This window comes from Xenopus laevis, chromosome 1L (genome assembly GCF_017654675.1).
Source record: "Xenopus laevis strain J_2021 chromosome 1L, Xenopus_laevis_v10.1, whole genome shotgun sequence".
NCBI classification, from domain to species: domain Eukaryota; kingdom Metazoa; phylum Chordata; class Amphibia; order Anura; family Pipidae; genus Xenopus; species Xenopus laevis.
In genome coordinates, this window is record NC_054371.1 from 8761157 (window position 1) to 8781440 (window position 20284).

Sequence of the window (20284 nt, forward strand, 5' to 3'; positions counted from 1 at the left end):
TCCAGGATCTAGTGTCCTCCTTGGTCCAAACTTCAACCCCAAAAGGCTGAGCAGCTCTGGCAAATAAATGGCCTCCTGTTTTTTCCTAGGTTTAGAAATTCATCAGCAACTGTTCAGTTTTAATGTTTTAGTCAAGCTAACCAATGCTTCATTTCCATCACTTGTTTGTCCTTTGATTAGTGGGTAAATGCTAGCCAGGTGGAACAATGGAGGACTTCTGAAATAATGATTATCTTACTGGGTATGAGATAATTCTCCTCAAACACTGGAGTGTGCTGTCCAGCTTTTTAATCAGTATCTAGAGCAATACCACCCAACCTCTAGGGGGTTGGAAATCATCTTAGGATAACCTTACAGCATCACACTCTTCTTGAAAATGTTCTACATGCAGCAGAAAGGGCTTCCATTACAGCTCCAGCATGAGCCTTCAGGTTTATTATACACAATCACCAAAAGTACCCAGAACAGCCTATCTGGTTACTGCATTGTACCAAACCCTGTACTTCTGTGGGGTGAACCCTTGTCTCAGGAACACATGTATTATCTCTCAATAAGAACTGGGAGCTCAAGTCATGTATTTACACAAACCTATTGTAATATTAGGTATCCCAAACTCAGAACTAACTCAAAGGACCTGGTCATGGCTCACTCTTTTGCATACAGCAGCTGCCTTTGGTTTCAAGAGGAGCCCTCCACTATTTAGATGACATGAGAGGACCAAGGAGGGAGTTCTAAGCAAGCTAGGGAACCAAACGTATGCAGAAGGGATGGGGGAGCAGTCAGCAAGAAATGGAACAGGCAGGGTCAATACCAGATGGACAATGCAGTAACAAATCATATGACAGAGAGTAGTCGAGGTCACAGGCTGTACCCCGTGTACAACTTTATGTTTTGGTTACCCTTGTTGTGATGCACTTTGTGCCCAGTTACAGGGCTGTACACATATTGCCATAACTTTTTTTGCCTGGCCTCTGTGCACCTGGCCAGTTCTAAGTTTGCTTTTAATTAAAAAAAACATCAGTGTTAGGTAAAGTGGTTAAAAATTGGTTGAGTAATATGTCTGTCCTCACTAAGGGGATGATTTGAAATTAATAGTGAAAACAGTAACCGTTGTATTTAGGTAGCGTGAGTCCACATACGGGGAATCTGCAAAGCGGTGTGTCCGAAAAGGCCGCTCTGGCCGCGGCGTGCAAACAATCCAAATAAATAGAGTCCAGTGAAGTCTGTCGCTATTTCTTTGGATGATTTGAAATTAGAAATGTTTTTGAACAAAAACTCACAAATTTGAATTATATTTTCAAAAATGCAATAGTTATTAAGCTGGCTGCCCTTTTGCATTGATCTGGACTAGGCATATCGTGACATGCTATTTGGGACTACATCCTTCCCTGTAGACCTTGGTACATGAAGCTGAAAGTTTTTTTATTAAAGCTGAAATACATCCCTGTTCATCACCACCACCATGATTTGAGATGGTGGTTGGCCACTGTTGAATGTGAAAAAGGTCATAGGTAGTGATGAAGAAATTTCTCACCAATCAAAAACAACACCCATAAACTCCAATGGGTGAAAAACAATTGTCAAGAGTCAAAAAACATATTGCCCATAGTCTTCAATGCATTTCGGCAAATTTTTGCCATTTAGCAAATTTTCAGCAAAACTGGTTTGATTCGTCCATCTCTAATCATAGGGAGCATAGTTACAACATGCTTACTGCTATTGCACTCTGTACACTCTGTAGTATCTTAAAAAAGGCAATTTCTATGGCTGCTAAGACACCATATATTGTATACATTATAACAGCTGTATTCACTAGAAACACATTAATATCAACTATTATGATTAGTTAGTAATTCGGGGAATTTGCGCGATTCGCTGCCGGCGAATAAATTCGCAAAACGGCACGAAAATTCTCGGCATAAAAAAAATGGACGCCGGCGCATTTTCACCGGTGAATGTGCACCGGCGTCCAAAAAACGAATGGCGTTTCATGAATTTTTGCGCCACACGTTCGCCCATCACTATTAGTTAGCAATTTGTTCATATACATACATAATACCACCTGTGTCCAACAAATTCTAAAGAAAGGTTTTGGTCAATAGAAGGGGTTTATAAAAAGTCATTGTTTATATCTCATTCATTGTGCAGCTACATCATTATATAAAAAACTTGCATTTCATCGACCCCTGGGGGAGAGAGACACATTATAAGGAATTTAGAGAAGTTCTACGAGTATACCAGATTTTGAATGAGTGTTTAATTCATCATAGCTTTCATTGTGATATTGTTGGAACCATTGTGTTGACAGAAGACAAATCCTATATTGATATTAACATCCAAAAAATAATCTGGAAGAAGGACACTAAAAATCAGGTACAAAAAAGAAAATCAGAGTATATACTTTTCCATTTTTAGTTTATATTATTATATTTCCAATTAAATATTTCATTTTTCTAAATAATTAAGGGGACCTGACATATTGTAGATAAGAACATTGTACAAGCTATAAGGTCTGAAAATGTCTACTTCTTTAATTTTATTGAACTTGGAGTAGACGGAACAAAACAAATTTCTTATCTGAACTGAACTGAACTGATGCAGTTTAATGAGGTTGTTCATGCTCAGTTCTTTTTCCCATGCTAAATAAGTACAAAAATCAAAAAATGTCTTAATTGAAGCCTCTTGGAATCAATTGAAAATGCGAGAGTGGGGTTTTACATGCAACTCTTACTATAGAACTGCCTCTGGTTTTTCTCTTCTCATAATGTTAACATCATGAGAATGAGAATCTTTTGGGATACACTTGGGCGTTTATTACCAGAGAAAAAGTAAACATTGCTCATTGAAGTCTATCTATATATGGTTTACAAATCGCTACGGGTAAAGTGCGAAATAGGTACAGTATCTTAGGTACTATGACCATTTTCAAAGAATGTAGCCTACCCAGCCATGAGATTGTTTTTTTGTTGTGCCAAGATCTAAGAGTTGAAACAAGATTCTTAATCATCGGGAGTTAATTGTGGAAATATAATTCAGTAACTTTGGGTGTTAGGAAAATTCCCAGATATTTAAAAGTCTCACTCTGCCATCTAAAATTATAGTTTAGTTCCAGTAATTTTTGAACAGGTTTAGTTAAGGAAAGTGCCAGTGCTTCAGACTTTGAGTTGTTCACTTTAAATCCCGAAAACTGCATCATATTTGTGAATTTCGTTAAATAAGTTGGGTAGTGTGGTTTGTGGGCGGGTAAGAGAGAGTAAAGTATCATCTGCAAAAAGGGCAATTTTATAGGAGTCAGCCCCCACATTGATCCCGAAGATTTCTGGGTTGAGCCTGAGTTTTTGAGCTAGGGGTTCCATGCAGAGAGCAAATAGCAGGGGTGACAAAGGGCATCCCTGTCTCGTCCCATTCTGAATAGCAAATGGTTCAGAGTAGTGCCCCTCTGGCTGTGGGGCCATCATACAGAGCCATAATAGCCTCTCTAAATTCAATAGTGCAGCCCATAGAGTCTAAAACCGCTCTTAAAAAAATCCAGTCCACCCTGTCGAAAGCCTTTTCCGCATCTAATTAGAGGAAAATACTAGGGATCTGTAGGCTTTCGACATGGTGGAGTAGAAGTGATGTCCGTCTGATGTTATCCGTGGCATCTCTTCCCAACACAAAGCCTACTCGATCAGGGTGGATCAGCTGTGGCAACACTTGTGCCAATCTGTTAGCCAGAATTTTGGCATACATTTTAACCTCAGTGTTGTTAAGAGATATCGGGCGGTAATTCTGGCAAAGCATAGGATACTTTGGAGGTTTGGGTATGACTATTATATTGGCACTTAGCATATCTGCAGGGAAACAGCTTTTATTATGTAACAGATCATTGAAAAGAGATAGCACGTCCTTTAACTGTTTATAGTATAACATAGGAAAGCCATCTGGTCCTGGGGCCTTCCATGATTTAAACTGCTTAATTACCTCTATGATTTCTTCTCCTGTGATATCTTTTTGGAGGGCCTGGGCAGTTTCAGAGAATAGTTTTGGTAGGTCACATTCGGCTAAATATGCTTTTGCCTTTTCAGCAGCTCTGTCTTTCCCTGGTACCGTCTTCCCATCATAAAGTTTGGAATAATACTGAGTAAATTCTCCCAAAATATCATCAGATCTATGAAGAATTTTCCCTTTGGGATTTCTCAGAGATCTGATAAAGGTTGATGAGGACCCACCCGACAATAGTTTGGCCAACATGGAATCTGCTTTATTCCCTTTCTCATAAATCATGCGTTTTGTATAGGTTAGAGCCTTCTCAGCGTTTTCTATCAAGATTTGTTTAAGTTCTCCCTGCTTAGAAATCAACTGCGTGCGTATGAGGGGGTCTTGATCTATTTTATGTGAAGTAACCAGAGGATATCTTCTTTGCGTTGTTTAATTCTAGAGTCTCTCAATTTTCGGAGGCGGGAGGCATGCTTCATGAGTATCCCTCTCTTGACTGTTTTGTGTGCGGCCCAGACCGTCTCCTTGGTCACCTCCCCATTACCATTTTCATAAAAGTATTGTGGAATAGCTTGTGTCAACTCCTGGATAACTTCGTCATTATTGAGTAGTTGTTCATTTAATTTCCATTCCCCTCTAGGTCTAGAGTTACTCATTTGGAATACAGACACCATGATATCATGATCAGACCAAGTACATGGGATAATTTCAGTTTTTAGTTGTTTATCTATGAGTATGTTGATGCTAAAATAAGGTCTATTTTGCTATACGAGTGGTGCGGAGTAGAATAAAAGGTATAATCATTACTGTCTGGGATCAGAACTCGCCAGGTATCCAGGAGTAACTGAGCTTTAGCCAATGCGCATAAACTTTTGGTTGCCTTGGGTGTAGGGTGAGGTTGCAGAGAGGAGGTACTAGACCTATCGAGACTGGGTACAAGTACAGAAATGAAATCTCCAGCCACTACAAGTTCTCCACGCCTATGTTTGTCAATAAAGGACTCTAATTCACTGAAAAATTCAGATTGTTTTTCATTAGGGGCGTAAATAGCTACAAGTGTCAAAGGCATGTTGCCATGGTACCCAGCAGCAGCAGAATTCGGCCTTCAGAATTTGAATGAGTTTCTGTAATCTCAAAAGGACAATTTTTGTGCAAAAATACTCCAACGCCTCTGGTTTTACTTTTAGCTGAGGAAAAAAATGTCTTCATAATATTTTTGTGCCAATAGTTAGGCTTCCCTTTGCGCACTAAGTGCATTTCAGTAAGAATAAGGATATGTGTCCCTGTTGCCAACAAGTCATGACAGGCCATCCTGTGTTTAACTGGAGTATTGGCCATTTTAAGATCAGACGCTGACAATTTAGAGGGTCCATGGTTAGTGTCACGGCTTGAAGAGGATGCAGCGTGGGTGGAGATTTCAGCAGGCGAAAGCCCTAATGGGGTGGGAAGGGGAACGGGAAGGAGGAGTATAGAGTAAAGAAGTCATGGAAAACAAGAGCAAATACAATACAAATATAAAATAAAATACGTTTTAAATTCAACTTGGGAACCTCCCGACTCAAGAAAAGTCTACGAGGGGGTAGGTCTGGCAACTGACGTGCCCCTAGGAATCCATCTGTAGACGTGGGGGCTCTGGGGGGTGATTGTATTCTGGAGTTGTTACTCGGATGACTAAGGTGTTTCTCCAACTCCTAACATGAGGAGAAAGTGCAAGAACCAAAGTCTAACAAAACTTAAGCAGAACTTCAGGGCCCAATTCCCATGTGGGTATGTCAGGGAGAACTTGATGCAGGGATTGAGATTTCAAACCTGAACAACCTTTACATTACCATCTATGGAAGTTGGGGAATCACTCAGCTCTATGGCATAGTTGAGGTGGTTTCAGGCGGCTGGGTATAATCGAGGATGGTAGCTCATTCAGAAGGTGTAAGGCTCATAATAACTTGTCTTGTTCTTGCAACCTTTGAATAGTGTACAGTGCTACGAAATATGTTGGCGCTATATGAATACATGTTAATAATAGTGTAGGTGCGGCCTTGATGAGATGCTTGTAGGGAGAAGGGATATCCCCAGCGATAGACTATCTTATGCTGTCTCAGGATCTCCATGATTGGCTTGAACTCTCTCCTTCTAGCAAAAGTCGCAGGTGCCATGTCAGGGAACAGAGCGATTTTGTGGCCTTCCACTTCCAGTTCACCTGTGGGCTTAACAGCCTGCATGATGTCCACCTTGGTCTTGTAATAATGCATACGTACTATAACATCCCGCGGTTGTTCTTCCGTATCCAGTTTAGGCCGCAGAGTTCTATGAGCCCTATCCATCTCAAGCCTTTCTGGCTGTGTGTCCGGTAAAACCTCCTGAAACATGTCAGAAGGGTATTAAGATCCGTCACTGTCTCCGGTATCTCTCTCAAGCGGATATTGTTTCTGCGTGAGCGGTTTTCGGCATCTTCCAGAGCGTACTGCAAGTGCTCAATTTGTGAGTGGATGGCTGCAATATCGTTATCAACTTGGGGGAGGTAGGCCACAGCACTATCCACATGGTTCTCTAGATCATCCACACGGGTGCCCAGGGTAGTGAATTCTGCAGCAAGTTCTTTAGTGGTTTTAGCATGTTCCGCCTTAATCATTTTCTCAATGTTTTGAAAGAGCAGGTGCAAATCTTGTTTAGTTATATTCTCGGGCCTCCTCTCCCTCCACCTGTTCCCCAGCTTGGGTGCCATCTTGGTCTTTCTGGCTAGGGTGGAAAAGGAGACGCAGGTCATTGGCCGTCGGTTTCTTTACCTTAGGAGCCATAAAATCAGAAGCACTGGCGTTTCAGCGCCCGCAATTAGCAGTTAGATTCGGTAATGTTGAGATAGAAGCCGAATATCTCCTCATGTAACTCGGAGCTGGTCTAAAACACCTCCGCCATGTCTCGAAGTTGGCTCCTCCCCCCACAATATCATATTTTTATTATACTTGGGGAACGAAAAAACTATTTGTAAAAAAATCTCGTGTTGCTTTGCATTAATGCTTTAATTTTACCGGAAGAAAGATTCAACAACAAAATTGTTTACAGCACTTTGGTTTCCCTTTTTAACATATTGTCTAGCCCCAATGAGGCAGATTTCTAGCACATGTACTAAGTTATATACATCTAATTAACAATTAGGAATGATACTATAGAAAGTAAGTAAAAGTATGGGACGTGTTATCTAGCATACTCAGGACCTGGGGCTTTTCGGATAATAGATCTTTCTGTAATTTGGATCTTCATACCTTAAGTCTACTAGATAATCATATAAACATTCAATAAACCCAATAGGCTGGTTTTGCTTCCAATAAGGATTAATTATATCCTAGTTTAGATCAAGTACAAGCTTCTGTTTTATTATTACAGAGAAAAAGGAAATCATTTTCAAAAATGTGGATTATTTTTCCATAATTCAGAGCTTTCTGGATAACAGGTTTTTGGATAACAGATCTCATATATGTACATCTGATTATTGCTATAGGTATAGGGCACTACTAAAAGTTAATGTTCAGTTTCTTATTACAGACTCTAAAATCCCAGTGCTCCCCAAACTGCCCTCGAGGCTACAGAAAAATCCCAGGGAAATCAGGGGTCACCTGCTGCTATGACTGTGTTCCATGCTCACATGGGGAGATCTCAAATATAACAGGTACTGAATAGTTACATAGTTAAGACGGGTTGATGTTTAGCTACATTTCTTGTATATCCCCATGCAGATACTCAATCACTTTGCTTTCTTAGGTTTCTAATGACAGACTGATCTCTTGGTGAAGCTTCTTCTGAACTTGGATATTAAAGGGATTCTGTCATGATTATAAGGGTTTCGTTTTATCACTATAGAACATTGTGTACATTGCAAATTATTCATTCTACCATTTTAAATGTTATTCTTTAACCTATGTGTGCGTGTATGCACAGCCATCTCAGGTCATGGTGCCTTTAGAAAAATCCAACTTATCCCAATGCGACTGCTTTGAGAAAGCTATTGTTTCTTGTATTCAGTTTTATCTGGAGGAGTCATGGGACTGTGGTTCAATTTCTCCACTGCCTGGAGCACAGGAACATTTTCCGTATTGCAGTCTATTTCTGAGTCAATGTTGATCTGTGCAGAAACCCTTTCCAGCTTTCAGGTAAACTGAACTGAAATTGAGTTTTATGTATTTGTTGTACAACCCTTGACCCAGAGAGCACTGGGAAGTCACCTCAGGGTGACACAGAGGCCAGTATCGCCCTTGGGAGGTGACATCACTATACCTTGTGGTGCAGCAGTAAAGACTGACTGACATTTACCAAAGTACATGGCTGAGGGCACTTGGGAAAGTAAGAAAATGGCCAGCCCCACCTCAAATTTCAAAACAAAATATAAAAACAAATCTCTTTGATGTATGAATAATTGATTGCATTACAGGATTCTGCTAGAGGAGTGTTACTTAAAGCTGCATTTTGAAATGCATCAAGAACAAGAGTATTGGGACAGATATAAAGCTTCTCTAGAGGTCCTGATATTGAGTTTTTATAAAATGTTGGTAATTGGTAGTAATAAGATAATTTTTTTTTGCCAGCCATGGATCTGTGCTGAAATTCCAAATTTTGCTATTTTCAAATTTTTTGGTGAAACTACGGCAAAAATATGCTATCGAAAAATTTTCGAAGAAAAAAAGTCGCCAGAAGAAAGAATGCCCATTGACTTTACTGCATTTGGGCAAAAAAAAATTCAATAGGAGCTACTGTACATGTTGTGTTCATTATTTATATTTTAAATCCGTGGTAAATCTTCTCACTAGTTCAATGTGTAGGGCCTATTGTTAAGTTTAGTCATCATTGAGTCAGTCTCTTAGTAATTTCAAAAATAATGCCTAGAAGATATTTTTTTTGAAGAAGAAAAAAAGATTTTTTTTATGTAACATAACATGTTTTTATTTATCCAGTTATTATTAAACCATCTTAGAAGTCTTCCCTTGACCTCTTTTTCTTAATTATGCATAAATAAGCTTGAAACTAGAATTAGCGCCTCTTTACTAATATTTCTAAACTCGCCAAAACAAAACGATGTGCATGATATTTTCACATTGCAGAATACTTTTACCCAATCTGATTTTGAATTTAAAGACACTGGACAACCAGGGGACATATAGATTAATCCAAAAGGAAAACCACCAGCACACCCCGGCCTCTCAAAAAATATAGGTCCGGTGCTCAGTAAGAAGGGTTGGCACCCTCCAATGAATGAAGACTAAAAGGAAAAACACTGGCACTCAGGACTCCATGCAAGTGGGCCAGGCTCTGCGTGTTTATTGCAAAGTAGTAACATTTTGAGGGACATGTCTGATGAAGGGGCGTGCCCCCAAAATGTTACTACTTTGCAATAAACATGCAGGGCCTGGCCCGCTTATAAAAGAGTTATTTTCATAAAATACATGGTAGATATGTTATTGTTTTAAGTTTGTTTATAGAATCTATACTGTGGCGTATTAGAGACTGGCACTAAACAGGGACACACCACACACTGTGAATGGGGTTGACAAGGGGTTAAAATGCACCAGGGTATAAAAGTGGGAGAAACAGGAACAAGACAACACTGCATAAGACTTTCTGTATCATTCTGCAAGTTCTCAACTTGGAATAACATGGTGTGCACAGTGTCGGACTGGCCCGGCGGGACACCGGGAAAAAACCCGGTGGGCCCGACCCTCATGGGCCCCCGCCGGGCCAGACCACCTCTCTCCATTCACAAATCGGAAAGAAAAAACTGCGCCGCGCAGCCTGCGCATGCGCCGATGCGGCGAGTACAGCATCGTGCGTGCGCGCTGAGCGCGCCAGAATGCGTGCGCGCCGGCGCACTTCAAAGTAGGGGCCGGACGGGGAGGCCAGAGGGGGGCCCTAGACAGCTGTCCCGGTGGGCCCCGGGCCCCCCAGTCCGACACTGGGTGTGCAATTGGTTGTCCAAAATACATGCAGGCAAAGGAGCATAACAATAAAAAAGTCCTTTAATTATTTCATATTCATTTTTTTTTGGGGTAAAAACATTTATATAGATGTAAATATAGGCACAGAAGGAATTAAACACACTCTGAGGTCATCTTGGAATTCTCAGGAATGTGAAGCAACATGGTATTTCCTTTTACTTGAAATAATCTACTAATTAGCAAAAAAAACAAAAAAAACAACATTACATATAATCACTTATGGCATTTCTTAAATCTGCATTTTTTAATAAAATTCTTATTATCTATTACCAAGATTTTCAATGACAATATAAAATAAAACATCTTCTCACTCACAATGGCCCCTAAAGAATGAAATAGAAAGGCATATTAACTTTATTATACAGTATGAAAATAGGAGATATGTACATAATATATTTCTCATTTTGCTGCAGATATGGAAAAATGCCTTAAATGTCAAGATAACGAATGGCCAAATCAAGAAAGAACCAAGTGCTGTGAGAAGCAGGTTGAGTTTCTTTCCTATGCTGGTGATTTCTTAACCCTAGTCTTTATTATCTCATCTGTAATATTATTTATAACAGCAGCAGTTATACTGGGAACATTCATTTCATTTCAAGACACTCCAGTTGTGAAGGCCAATAATCACAGTCTGAGCTTTATTCTCCTTGTCTCCATCAAGTTGAGCTTCCTCTCTGTGTTTCTGTTCCTTGGCCGTCCTGTTGTTATAACCTGCATGCTCCGACAAATCTCCTTTGGAATCACATTTTGTATAGCTGTGTCTTGTGTTCTGGCCAAGACCCTTACAGTTTACATTGCATTCAAAGCCACTAAGCCTGGGAGTCCCTGGAGAAGATGGATGGATATAAAAGTGGCAAACTGGCTTGTTTTTATTTGCTCATCAATTCAGTGTCTGATTAGTGTTATCTGGTTGGTCACTTCACCCCCTTATGTGGAGAACATTCTGTCTGAACCTGGAAAAATCATCATTCAGTGCAATGAGGGCTCTGCCATTGCCTTCTATATTGTCCTCTCCTACATGGGATTGTTGGCATCTGTGAGTTTCATTGTAGCTTTCTTGGCTCGGACATTACCGGACAGTTTTAATGAGGCCAAGTACATCACTTTCAGCATGTTGCTCTTCTGCAGTGTTTGGATCACAATGATCCCGGCCTATCTGAGCACCAAAGGCAAATACATGGTGGCAGTGGAAATATTTGCCATTATCTCTTCAAGCTGTGGCCTTCTCTTCTGTATATTTCTACCCAAATGTTACATTATTTTGTTCAAACCAGAGATAAACACAAAGCAATATTTATTGGGAAAATGTAATTTGTAGTCATTTGCTGATGTGGGAATAATTTTCCAAACAAATGAATTTTCATGATAAATAATGTATTTAACTGTTTGTGTCAGATTGCAATAAACAATCATAATGCTGAAAGAAAAAAATTAATTCCAGAATATATTAAAATATGCCTAATGATTAGTTTCATGAAACATTTCTTTCAAAATCGTGAATTCAAACTATATGTCCATTCTTTGAGTCACGAGAAGGAGTTATTCTTTGCTTTCTGGGAAGCCATGATAAGGATTTAAGGAGGGAGGGGCCTGTTTTTTCATAAATAATAAAGTCAAAAATTACAATCTTTGTGTGTTATTTAGACCAAATGAAATAAATCTGCAATAGTAACTTTAACTTTTAACAATTCCCTACCAATTTTAAATTAAAAGAATTTGCATTTTGCATCTTCTCCTATTTCCTTGACATCGGCTCTGCTCACATCTCCTGAAACCTCCATGGCCAGTGGCCGTCCTTATGTGAAAACAAAGCCGGGGACTGTTTAGTACCAGAAATAGTGCTCAGAAGAAATAATAAATGGGGGAGTGGGACCAGGCTTAAGTGGAATAAAGATCAGTTCAATTTTTATTAGGTTCATTTTGAGGTGGGGTTGACGCATTCAGTTGGAGAGTTTTAGGAGACAGTTAAACATTTGAAACAAGTAAAAAAAGCTGTGGTGGCATATCATTAATAAGAAGCCTAATAACCTGATGATATTTTACTAAACCTCTCTGTTCTAGCTTTAAAGGCATAGTAACACCAAAAAATGAAATTGTATGTACAGTGTATGTATGTATATTTTTATTTGTAAAGCGCTTCTTGAGGGCAAAGCACTGTACAACAAAACAATACTGTGTGTCCTGTGCTTGAATGGCTGCCCCCATGGCTACACAGCAGCTTGTTTATATAAACTATAGTAGTACGTATCTGTTATCTACTGTGTATCCTGTGCTTGAATGGCTGCCCCCATGGCTACACAGCAGCTTGTTTATATAAACTATAGTAGTACTTATCTGTTATCTACTGTGTATCCTGTGCTTGAATGGCTGCCCCCATGGCTACACAGCAGCTTGTTTATATAAACTATAGTAGTACTTATCTGTTATCTACTGTGTGTCCTGTGCTTGAATGGCTGCCCCCATGGCTACACAGCAGCTTCTTTATATAAACTATAGTAGTACTTATCTGTTATCTACTGTGTATCCTGTGCTTGAATGGCTGCCCCATGGCTACACAGCAGCTTGTTTGTATAAATTATTGTTGTGTTTCTATAGCAAACACACCAGATTTACTAGTGCAGGACAACAGAACATGTTATTGCCATTCCTTTGAAACACTTTTATTCTTTGGTGTTACTGTTCCTTTAAGACTCCTAAAATATTTTCTGATTTTGATAAATAAAACAGATAATTACAGAGATGAGTGCTAAGTTCTATAATTCTAAAACTCTACATCATCCTATATAAATATCTTGTATTAATGGTAAAGCAAATTTATTGCAATGTTCTGCTGCACATATTACCTGGTGTAAATTATTAAGATTTTGGACAAAAGAATTCCCAAACCATGAGAACACTCTCTATAACACCAAAATAAAAAGTCTTTAGAATTTCTGATAAAACATTACATTTCTGCATTCGTCTCAAATAACAGAGATGCTGCCTAGTCGTCTTAGACTGTACTTAAATGGGTGGATCACCTTTAAGGTAACTTTTATTATGACATAGAACGGCTAATTCTAAGCAACTTTTCAATTGGTATTTATTCTTTATTTAATCTATATGGAATTAATGGGTTAAAGGCTGAAGTATAATCAATAAATAGTAACCTCACATAATTTCCAAGTATCTTGTCCATATGGTTAAGTATAGAATGTAGAACAAAAGAACCGATAAGCAAATTAAGAACGTTACTACTCTGTTGTCCCTTTGTAATGTTGACCCACTACGGGTCAACATTACAAAGGGACAACAGAGTAGTAACGTTCTTAATAAGACTTTCAAACACTGTCATACCCATCAACGTTAATTCAACAGGCAGGAATTCATTCAAACCTGAAGGCTTATTATTTTTAGGAATCAGATTTTTTTAAAACAATTAGGGGCCACAGATTGAGCCAAAGGCTTATCAAAGATAGATGTCAACTGATAAGACAAGAACTGCAACAAACACCCAGAGGTACCATACAGCCCCACGCTTTCCTGATCTTAACCATTTGCAGCACCCTATGAACTTCATGCTCTGCCGTAGTGATGTCTTCCATGCTCTTCATTAGCAGCCAATAATCTTCATTAAACCCCTGACTAGTATCTATACAGCGGGCCTGACAAGCCTCAAAACAGGCATAAAACCCATTAAGTTTGTTGTCAAACATGGAGTCAGCACATACAGCCTCTGCAGAAGTACTTTTAGGGAGTTATTTAGTAAAGTCCAAATGCCAAAAACTTGAAAATTTTGAGCTTTTGTTACTATAAAATCATATTTTTTGTGATTTATTATACTCCGTTGATTGAAAAAGTCTGAATCCAAAAACACCCGGAAACAGGTGCACTGCATAGTGACAGCAAACTACTAATACAAATCCATACCTAACTGTAGCTCCATTGTATAACCCATTACAGATCTGACCAGTTGGCAGGCTATAATGGACTCCTCAATGTGAAGAAGCGATGCACTCACTGCCCTATCAAACACTCAAGCCTTACCCCTTTAACAAAATGTTTTATAGTTCAGAACATGAAAAAGTGTCCAAAACCATGCAAAAATCACAAACAGGTAATGCTTGGAATAATATGTAGATCTAAATCGTGATGAATACATTTTTTCACCAGTCATGAATTTGTGGCAAAATTCCGCATTTCGCCATCTGCAAATTCTTTCACAAAACGAAAAAAATAGAAAAAAAGAAAAAATACCATTGACTTTAATGCTTTTGGAGTGAGAAAAATAGTCACACGTGTTAAAAATTGGCACGCAGAAATAAAATTTTGACAACAATGTGTTTTGCAAATTTTTTGCCATTTTCCTAATATCTTTGCAGTTTTGCTAAATTTTTGACTAAGCAAAATGGGACAGATTCGCTAATCACTAGATATAAATTGATTTACCAATGTTCCTACTTTGTTGAGTATCAAATCATGATGCCTTTCCATTTCACTGGGTCAGATTGATTGTAATTATAACCAGCAAGGTGGAGAATTCAGGGCAGTGTCAGCATACAAACAAACAGAAGCACTCTCCAACTTGACTGCACATTAACTAGTTCATCCGTCTGATAACAACACCACAAAATAGCTTGTTGCAATTATGCCCTTTCAAAGTGCCAACTTGGTGACAGCACCAGACTGTCTAGCATGGAGGGGTCAACCATTGCTATTATTCAACAGGGGGCACCTGCAAGTCGGGCCTTAAACCTGTGGGGCTAGAAGCATTTCTGTTCTCATCTTGAAACTTGAATCGGAAGTGATGTGAGAGATGTACTAGTGCCTGCATTCCACACCTCATTCTATCATTAATGTCCATTGTATAACCAATAGATTGTGGGGTTTGTTCCACTCAGAAGCGTGGCTCTTTCTCATTGGAAACAGTTAGTTGGGGGCCACCTTGGCGATGGCTTCCATTTTCCAGGGGAGGCAGAGCCTGGAAGCCCCCCAGGATCTTGAAGTTGCCGAAGCTGGTGTTGCTTCTTGTTGTTTGTACCAGGGTATTTGGAACCTAGCTACCTCACCCCATATTTTTGTTATTCTCCCCTTGTCTCATTGAGCCTATGAGATGAAGGTTATTTCCATGTGTCCTCCTTCTCTTGACCATTGCTCATGGCATTCAAATCTACTGGAACTAGTATTGTGCCAGAAAAGTGGCTGCTCTGAAAGGTCAAAACATCAAAGTTCATATTGAGTGGCCCCTCCTCCAAGAAGCTCACTGGATAGTAACAAGGCTGGGCTGCCCATCTTGTGTGTTTATTCTGTGAATATGAGGAAATAAGGACAGAGCAGCAACAAGGACTTTAAGATAAATATATATTCTACAGGAATGGAAGATAGAACAGAAACTCAGATGTTTTGGTCTCAACAAAAGAGCTTAATGATCAAGCCCATCTTATTGGAGGAAGTAGATGTAAATATAGACTTAAATGGGCTATTGCCTGGTGGTGGATTACAGTGCCAGCCAGGAGGAAAAGCCACTGATAGTAACCAAAACCTCAGTGCATACTGTAGAGCAGTCTGGAGGAGTAGCAGCCATTATATATGGGATTCTAGACAAGACTGCAATAGGATTAATGGTACAGTATGCAAATGAATGCCAAAGAGACCAGCTAAATACAGAAGAGCTGTAATCACTACTTCTCTCTCCATGTTATCAATCTCTACATTTATAAAGTGGAAGAGAAGTTTGGTGATCAACTAGATCAGAATTATTTGTCAAAGTATTATATTAAGAAAGTATATATTTTGGAAAGCCCTAAAAATGTGGTTTAAATTTGAAAAAGGTGGAAATCCCCTTTAAAATTTTTTTTTCTGTATGTGCAATGGAGAACTTTTGGATATTTTAAAAATATGGCTATTTTTCTTAAAAAAATAGATCATAAACCAAAGATGTTGGCTCCTCATTATTCAAATAAAGAGAATAACTAATAAATAAATACACACATGTTGATCCTCATTCATCAACTCTAAATTTTGAATTTAGGGGCAGATTTATTCACTTTCTTTGTTTTTGTTTTTATTTTACTCTTTAAACAAAAGAAGAAATATTTTTTTCATCAAAAGAGACTTTCACATTTATGTGCATTACAATAAAAATTCAAATAAACATTTTACTAACTTTTTAAATCAATATCCAATAGAATAGAACTCTACAGTTATGATGAATTATACTTATTTACAACACCACAAATCAGGCAAACACATTTAGATTAAAAACCCATCAGAAAAAAATGCTTTAGTGAATAAAAAGAGCAAAAAAAAAGAGAAAGAAAGAAGCAATAACAAAAAAGTCAATTTGTGAATTTGACTTTTTACAGATATGAAAAAATCTTCTTACTTCTATACAATATTGTTATTTAGTTACCAATGGAAAAAATGATCATTAGTAAATTTGAACCAGTGTGTAATTCATTCAGAAATTGAAAACACAAATATATTAAAACAAATATTAATTTACAGAACAATCAAACAAGGCCCTGCAATAATATTATATTGGAATAAACATATTAATATAATTATTGCTCATTATAATAATTGAAGTATTTGCTAGTAATAGCTGAGGATTTTCATGTTTTGTTTCCAAGTAAACAAGATCTGTGGTTCATTTCAGGTCTAAATAAAATAATGAAACATTTGGGCAGAAATATACAGGCTAAAAGTCCAGCACTTGAGGTGAGTATGGCAAATATCTCCACACACACAGTGTTTTTGCCTTTGGTGCTCAGATAGGCCGGGATCATTGTGATCCAAACACTGCAGAAGAGCAGCATGCTGAAAGTGATGTACTTGGCCTCATTAAAACTGTCCGGTAATGTCCGAGCTAAAAATGCTAAAACAAAACTAACAGCTGCCAGAAGCCCCATATACCCAATAACTGAGTAAAAGCCAATAGCTGAGCCCTCATTGCACTGATTGATGATGGTTCCAGGGTAAGTGTGAAGGTCCAGTTCCTGAAAGGGAGGAGAAATGACCAACCAAGTCATGCAGATTATTATTTGAATGGATGAGCAGAAGAAGACTACAGAATTGGACAGTTTGACTCCCACCCATTTTCTCCATGAGCTCCCTGGCTTGGTGGCTTTGAAAGCAACACAAACCATGATAGTCTTGGCCAGGAGAGAAGAGACAGCTATGGAGAAGGTGATTCCAAAAGTGATGTTACGCAGCATGCAGGTTATATCCACAGGGCGACCGAGGAACAGAAACACACTGAGGAAGCTCAGCTTGATGGAGACAAGGAGGAGGAAGCTGAGGCTCCTGTTGTTGGCTCTTACAATGGGGGTGTCCTGATTTATAATAAAAATCACCAATATGAGGATAGTTATAAGAATAAACAGTACTGGTATAAATGACAAAAATACAGAAATCACATCTTTAGAGAGCGATAGAAACTCTTCCGTTTTTGCAATACACTGATTCCTGTACTCATTAGGCCACCTCATGTCTGGGCATCTGAGGCAGTTTTCACTGTCTGTATAAACAAAAACAAAACAATAATTCTTTGACACTTAATTCTTTGACACTTAATTATTTGACGCTTATGGACATTAAGGGGCAGATTTACAAAGGGTCGAATATCGAGGGTTATCTACCAGAAATTTGTTAGGAAGCCTATGGGGACCTTCCCCATGGGCTAACATTGATGTTCGGTAGGTTTTAGGTGGCGAAGTAGGGGGTAGAAATTTTTTTTAAAGAGACAGTACTTCCACTATCGAATAGTTGAATAGTCGAACGATTTTTTCGTTCGATTCAAAGTCGTAGTCGAAGGTCGAAGTAGCCAATTCGATGGTTGAAGTAGCCAAAAAAAACCTTCGAAATTCGAAGTTTTTTGCATTCAATTCCTTCACTCGAGCTTAGAAAATGTGCCCCTAAGACAGTAGATGGCAACTACAAAAAATAATTTGTACTGGTGAAACATTTGCCTTCCCCCCCCACAGTAATTTAGCACCTGCTCTTAGTTGTCCAAAATCCTCCTTGGGGACTAACTAAAATAAAGGTTGTTAAAACCCTTTAGCCTTTAGTAAATAGAAGTCTTACAATTTGTTTGAATCTCTACACAACAGATTACAGCAGTGAGCCGAGTGCAGTGGGTCAAAGTGCCAGAATAAGTCTGTAGGTTCGATGGAATCAGACAGAATTGTAATTGATTTTCTTGAATTCATTCTTAAAGGGGAAATATACTACCCTATAGTAAGTTGGATTATATAGAGAAGGTGCATAAACATGATCTGAGCTTTCAAAAAATCTTTTTTTTTAAACAGACATATCTGATTCCACAAATTGAAAGGAAACTATTATATCCTGTTTGTCATCACAGGGACCATTTCCCCACTACCTTAGACTCACAGATTCCTGCAACCTGCACCTTTTTCCATTGGAAAGTGAAGTTCCTCTGCTCTCTATCTCTGTTGAAAGTAGAAGTATGTCTAAGTCAATTCACAGTGGAACAAGGTGAAAGAGGAGTTGCATGAAACTGTAAGAAAAATTGGATTGGGGGCTGGTCCCAGCAATGACCCAGACATACTGGTTAACATAACACTTAGGTAGATTTATCAAAGAATGAAGTTAGAGGCTCCACAGACCGCAGAGTGAAATACCGCCTCTCTCCATTCATTTCAATGGGATTTTTAAAGGTGTATTTATCAAATGGTGAACTTTCAATAATAATAATTATACACCTTTAAATATACCATAGAAATGAATGGAGAGAGGCGGTATTTCACTCTGTGGACTGTGGAGATCTCTAACTTCAGTCCTTGATAAATCTAACCCTATGGGTATCGTAACATGATTATGTATTTTGTATGTCATTCATTCCCATGGAAGTACTGACACTACGGGGCAGTTGCCTTTTAGAGACCTGTAGCAGAAACTGAAATCTCAATAAAATATATTCAAACAAAGTTCAGTAACAACAGAGCAACACAAGACATTCTACCTCCATGATTTAAGCTTGATTGCTCAAAATATTCTTTGATAAAATGTATAAAATCACAGTGCAGTTTAATAATTAAAACTAATATCTTTTCTTGCACGGGTTACTACTTAGACTGTATTTTTTAAGCCCTGGCTGGTAAAAATGTTCAACGCGACACCTGAGAGAGTGACAAAAAGTAGGAAGAAGTGGGCAGCAATACGAAGCCTCTGAAGAAGTTGCCGACGAAACGCGTAAGGCTGTGACATCACTGGAGGGAGCCCGGTTGGGAGAACACGAGGAGAACTCTGCAGGCTGGTTTCTATACCCCGCGGATACAGGAACTTGTGTGCCAACATCAAAGGGACAGTCCCAACAGGACGGAGCATAATTACGCTATTTTAAAGAGATGCCATGTGAGTGCATTTTTGTTTCATTCATTTTTAAATAAAAAAGGTTTTACACTATTTTGCTGCCACATATCACTCAACAACTATCCAAGGAGGGAAGCTGAGACAGTCGATTAAAAATCTATTCTCATGCAAACGGATCATTTATTTACATGTGAACGAAATTATATGTTCGTGAGTACCCACCTAGAAATCCAATAAGGAAAGTTTGAAACCTCCCCCTATCTACAATATAGAAGGTGGTGGTGATAACTACAAGGGTTCACATATACGGGTGGTAATTCTAACCTACCCTTTAAGCACAAAAGTGGTTGAAACAATATTACACTATATGCTTTTCTTTGTTTGTCGCCCCTGTGCCTTTGGCGCTGGCTCTTTTTTTCTAGATACTGTGACTTTGGACTTGAGCGGATACAAGTGTGAGCCGGATAAGGATTGTGGACATTGCTGATATTTTTCAGGACTCATATTCAGTTTGGTAAAAATGTTGCTTGATGCCAGTGTTATTATAAAATTATTGGAAGGCCTGCAGTTTGTTTTTTTTTTGTTTGTTTTTTTAGGAAACAGAATCTGCAATTTTTTGGTGGCAATTTTACTGTATTTAGCATCAGAATATTCCACTCTATGGTTCCTACCTGTTTTTTTAAGCCCTGTCTGGTAAAAATGTTGCTTGATGCCAGTGTTATTATAAAATTATTGGAAGGCCTACAGTTTTTTTTTCTGTTTTTTTTAGGAAACAATATCAGCAATTTTTTGGTGGCAATGTTACTGTATTTAGCATCAGAATAGTTCCACTCTATGGTTCCTACCAGTTTCATTGGAGATCTCTCCTTCAGAACATCTGACACATCGATAGCAGCAGGGCTGGAATCCATGTTCTAGTGCCTTCCTGTAACCAGTCTGGCAATTTTCTACACATTGAGATCTTGGCATCTGCAAATACAAGTTACATTGCTCACACAATCACACAATTG

General features: G+C 38.6%; 1 protein-coding gene across 1 annotated transcript; it reads left to right on the top strand.

The window, feature by feature from the left end:
* The first annotated feature begins 10374 nt into the window (after nucleotides 1-10374).
* On the top strand, nucleotides 10375-11277 carry LOC121400442 (vomeronasal type-2 receptor 26-like). Its single transcript, XM_041583559.1, has one exon. It carries the CDS (start codon nucleotides 10375-10377, stop codon nucleotides 11275-11277), a length of 903 nt encoding a protein of 300 aa, XP_041439493.1.
* Nucleotides 11278-20284: the final 9007 nt, after the last annotated feature.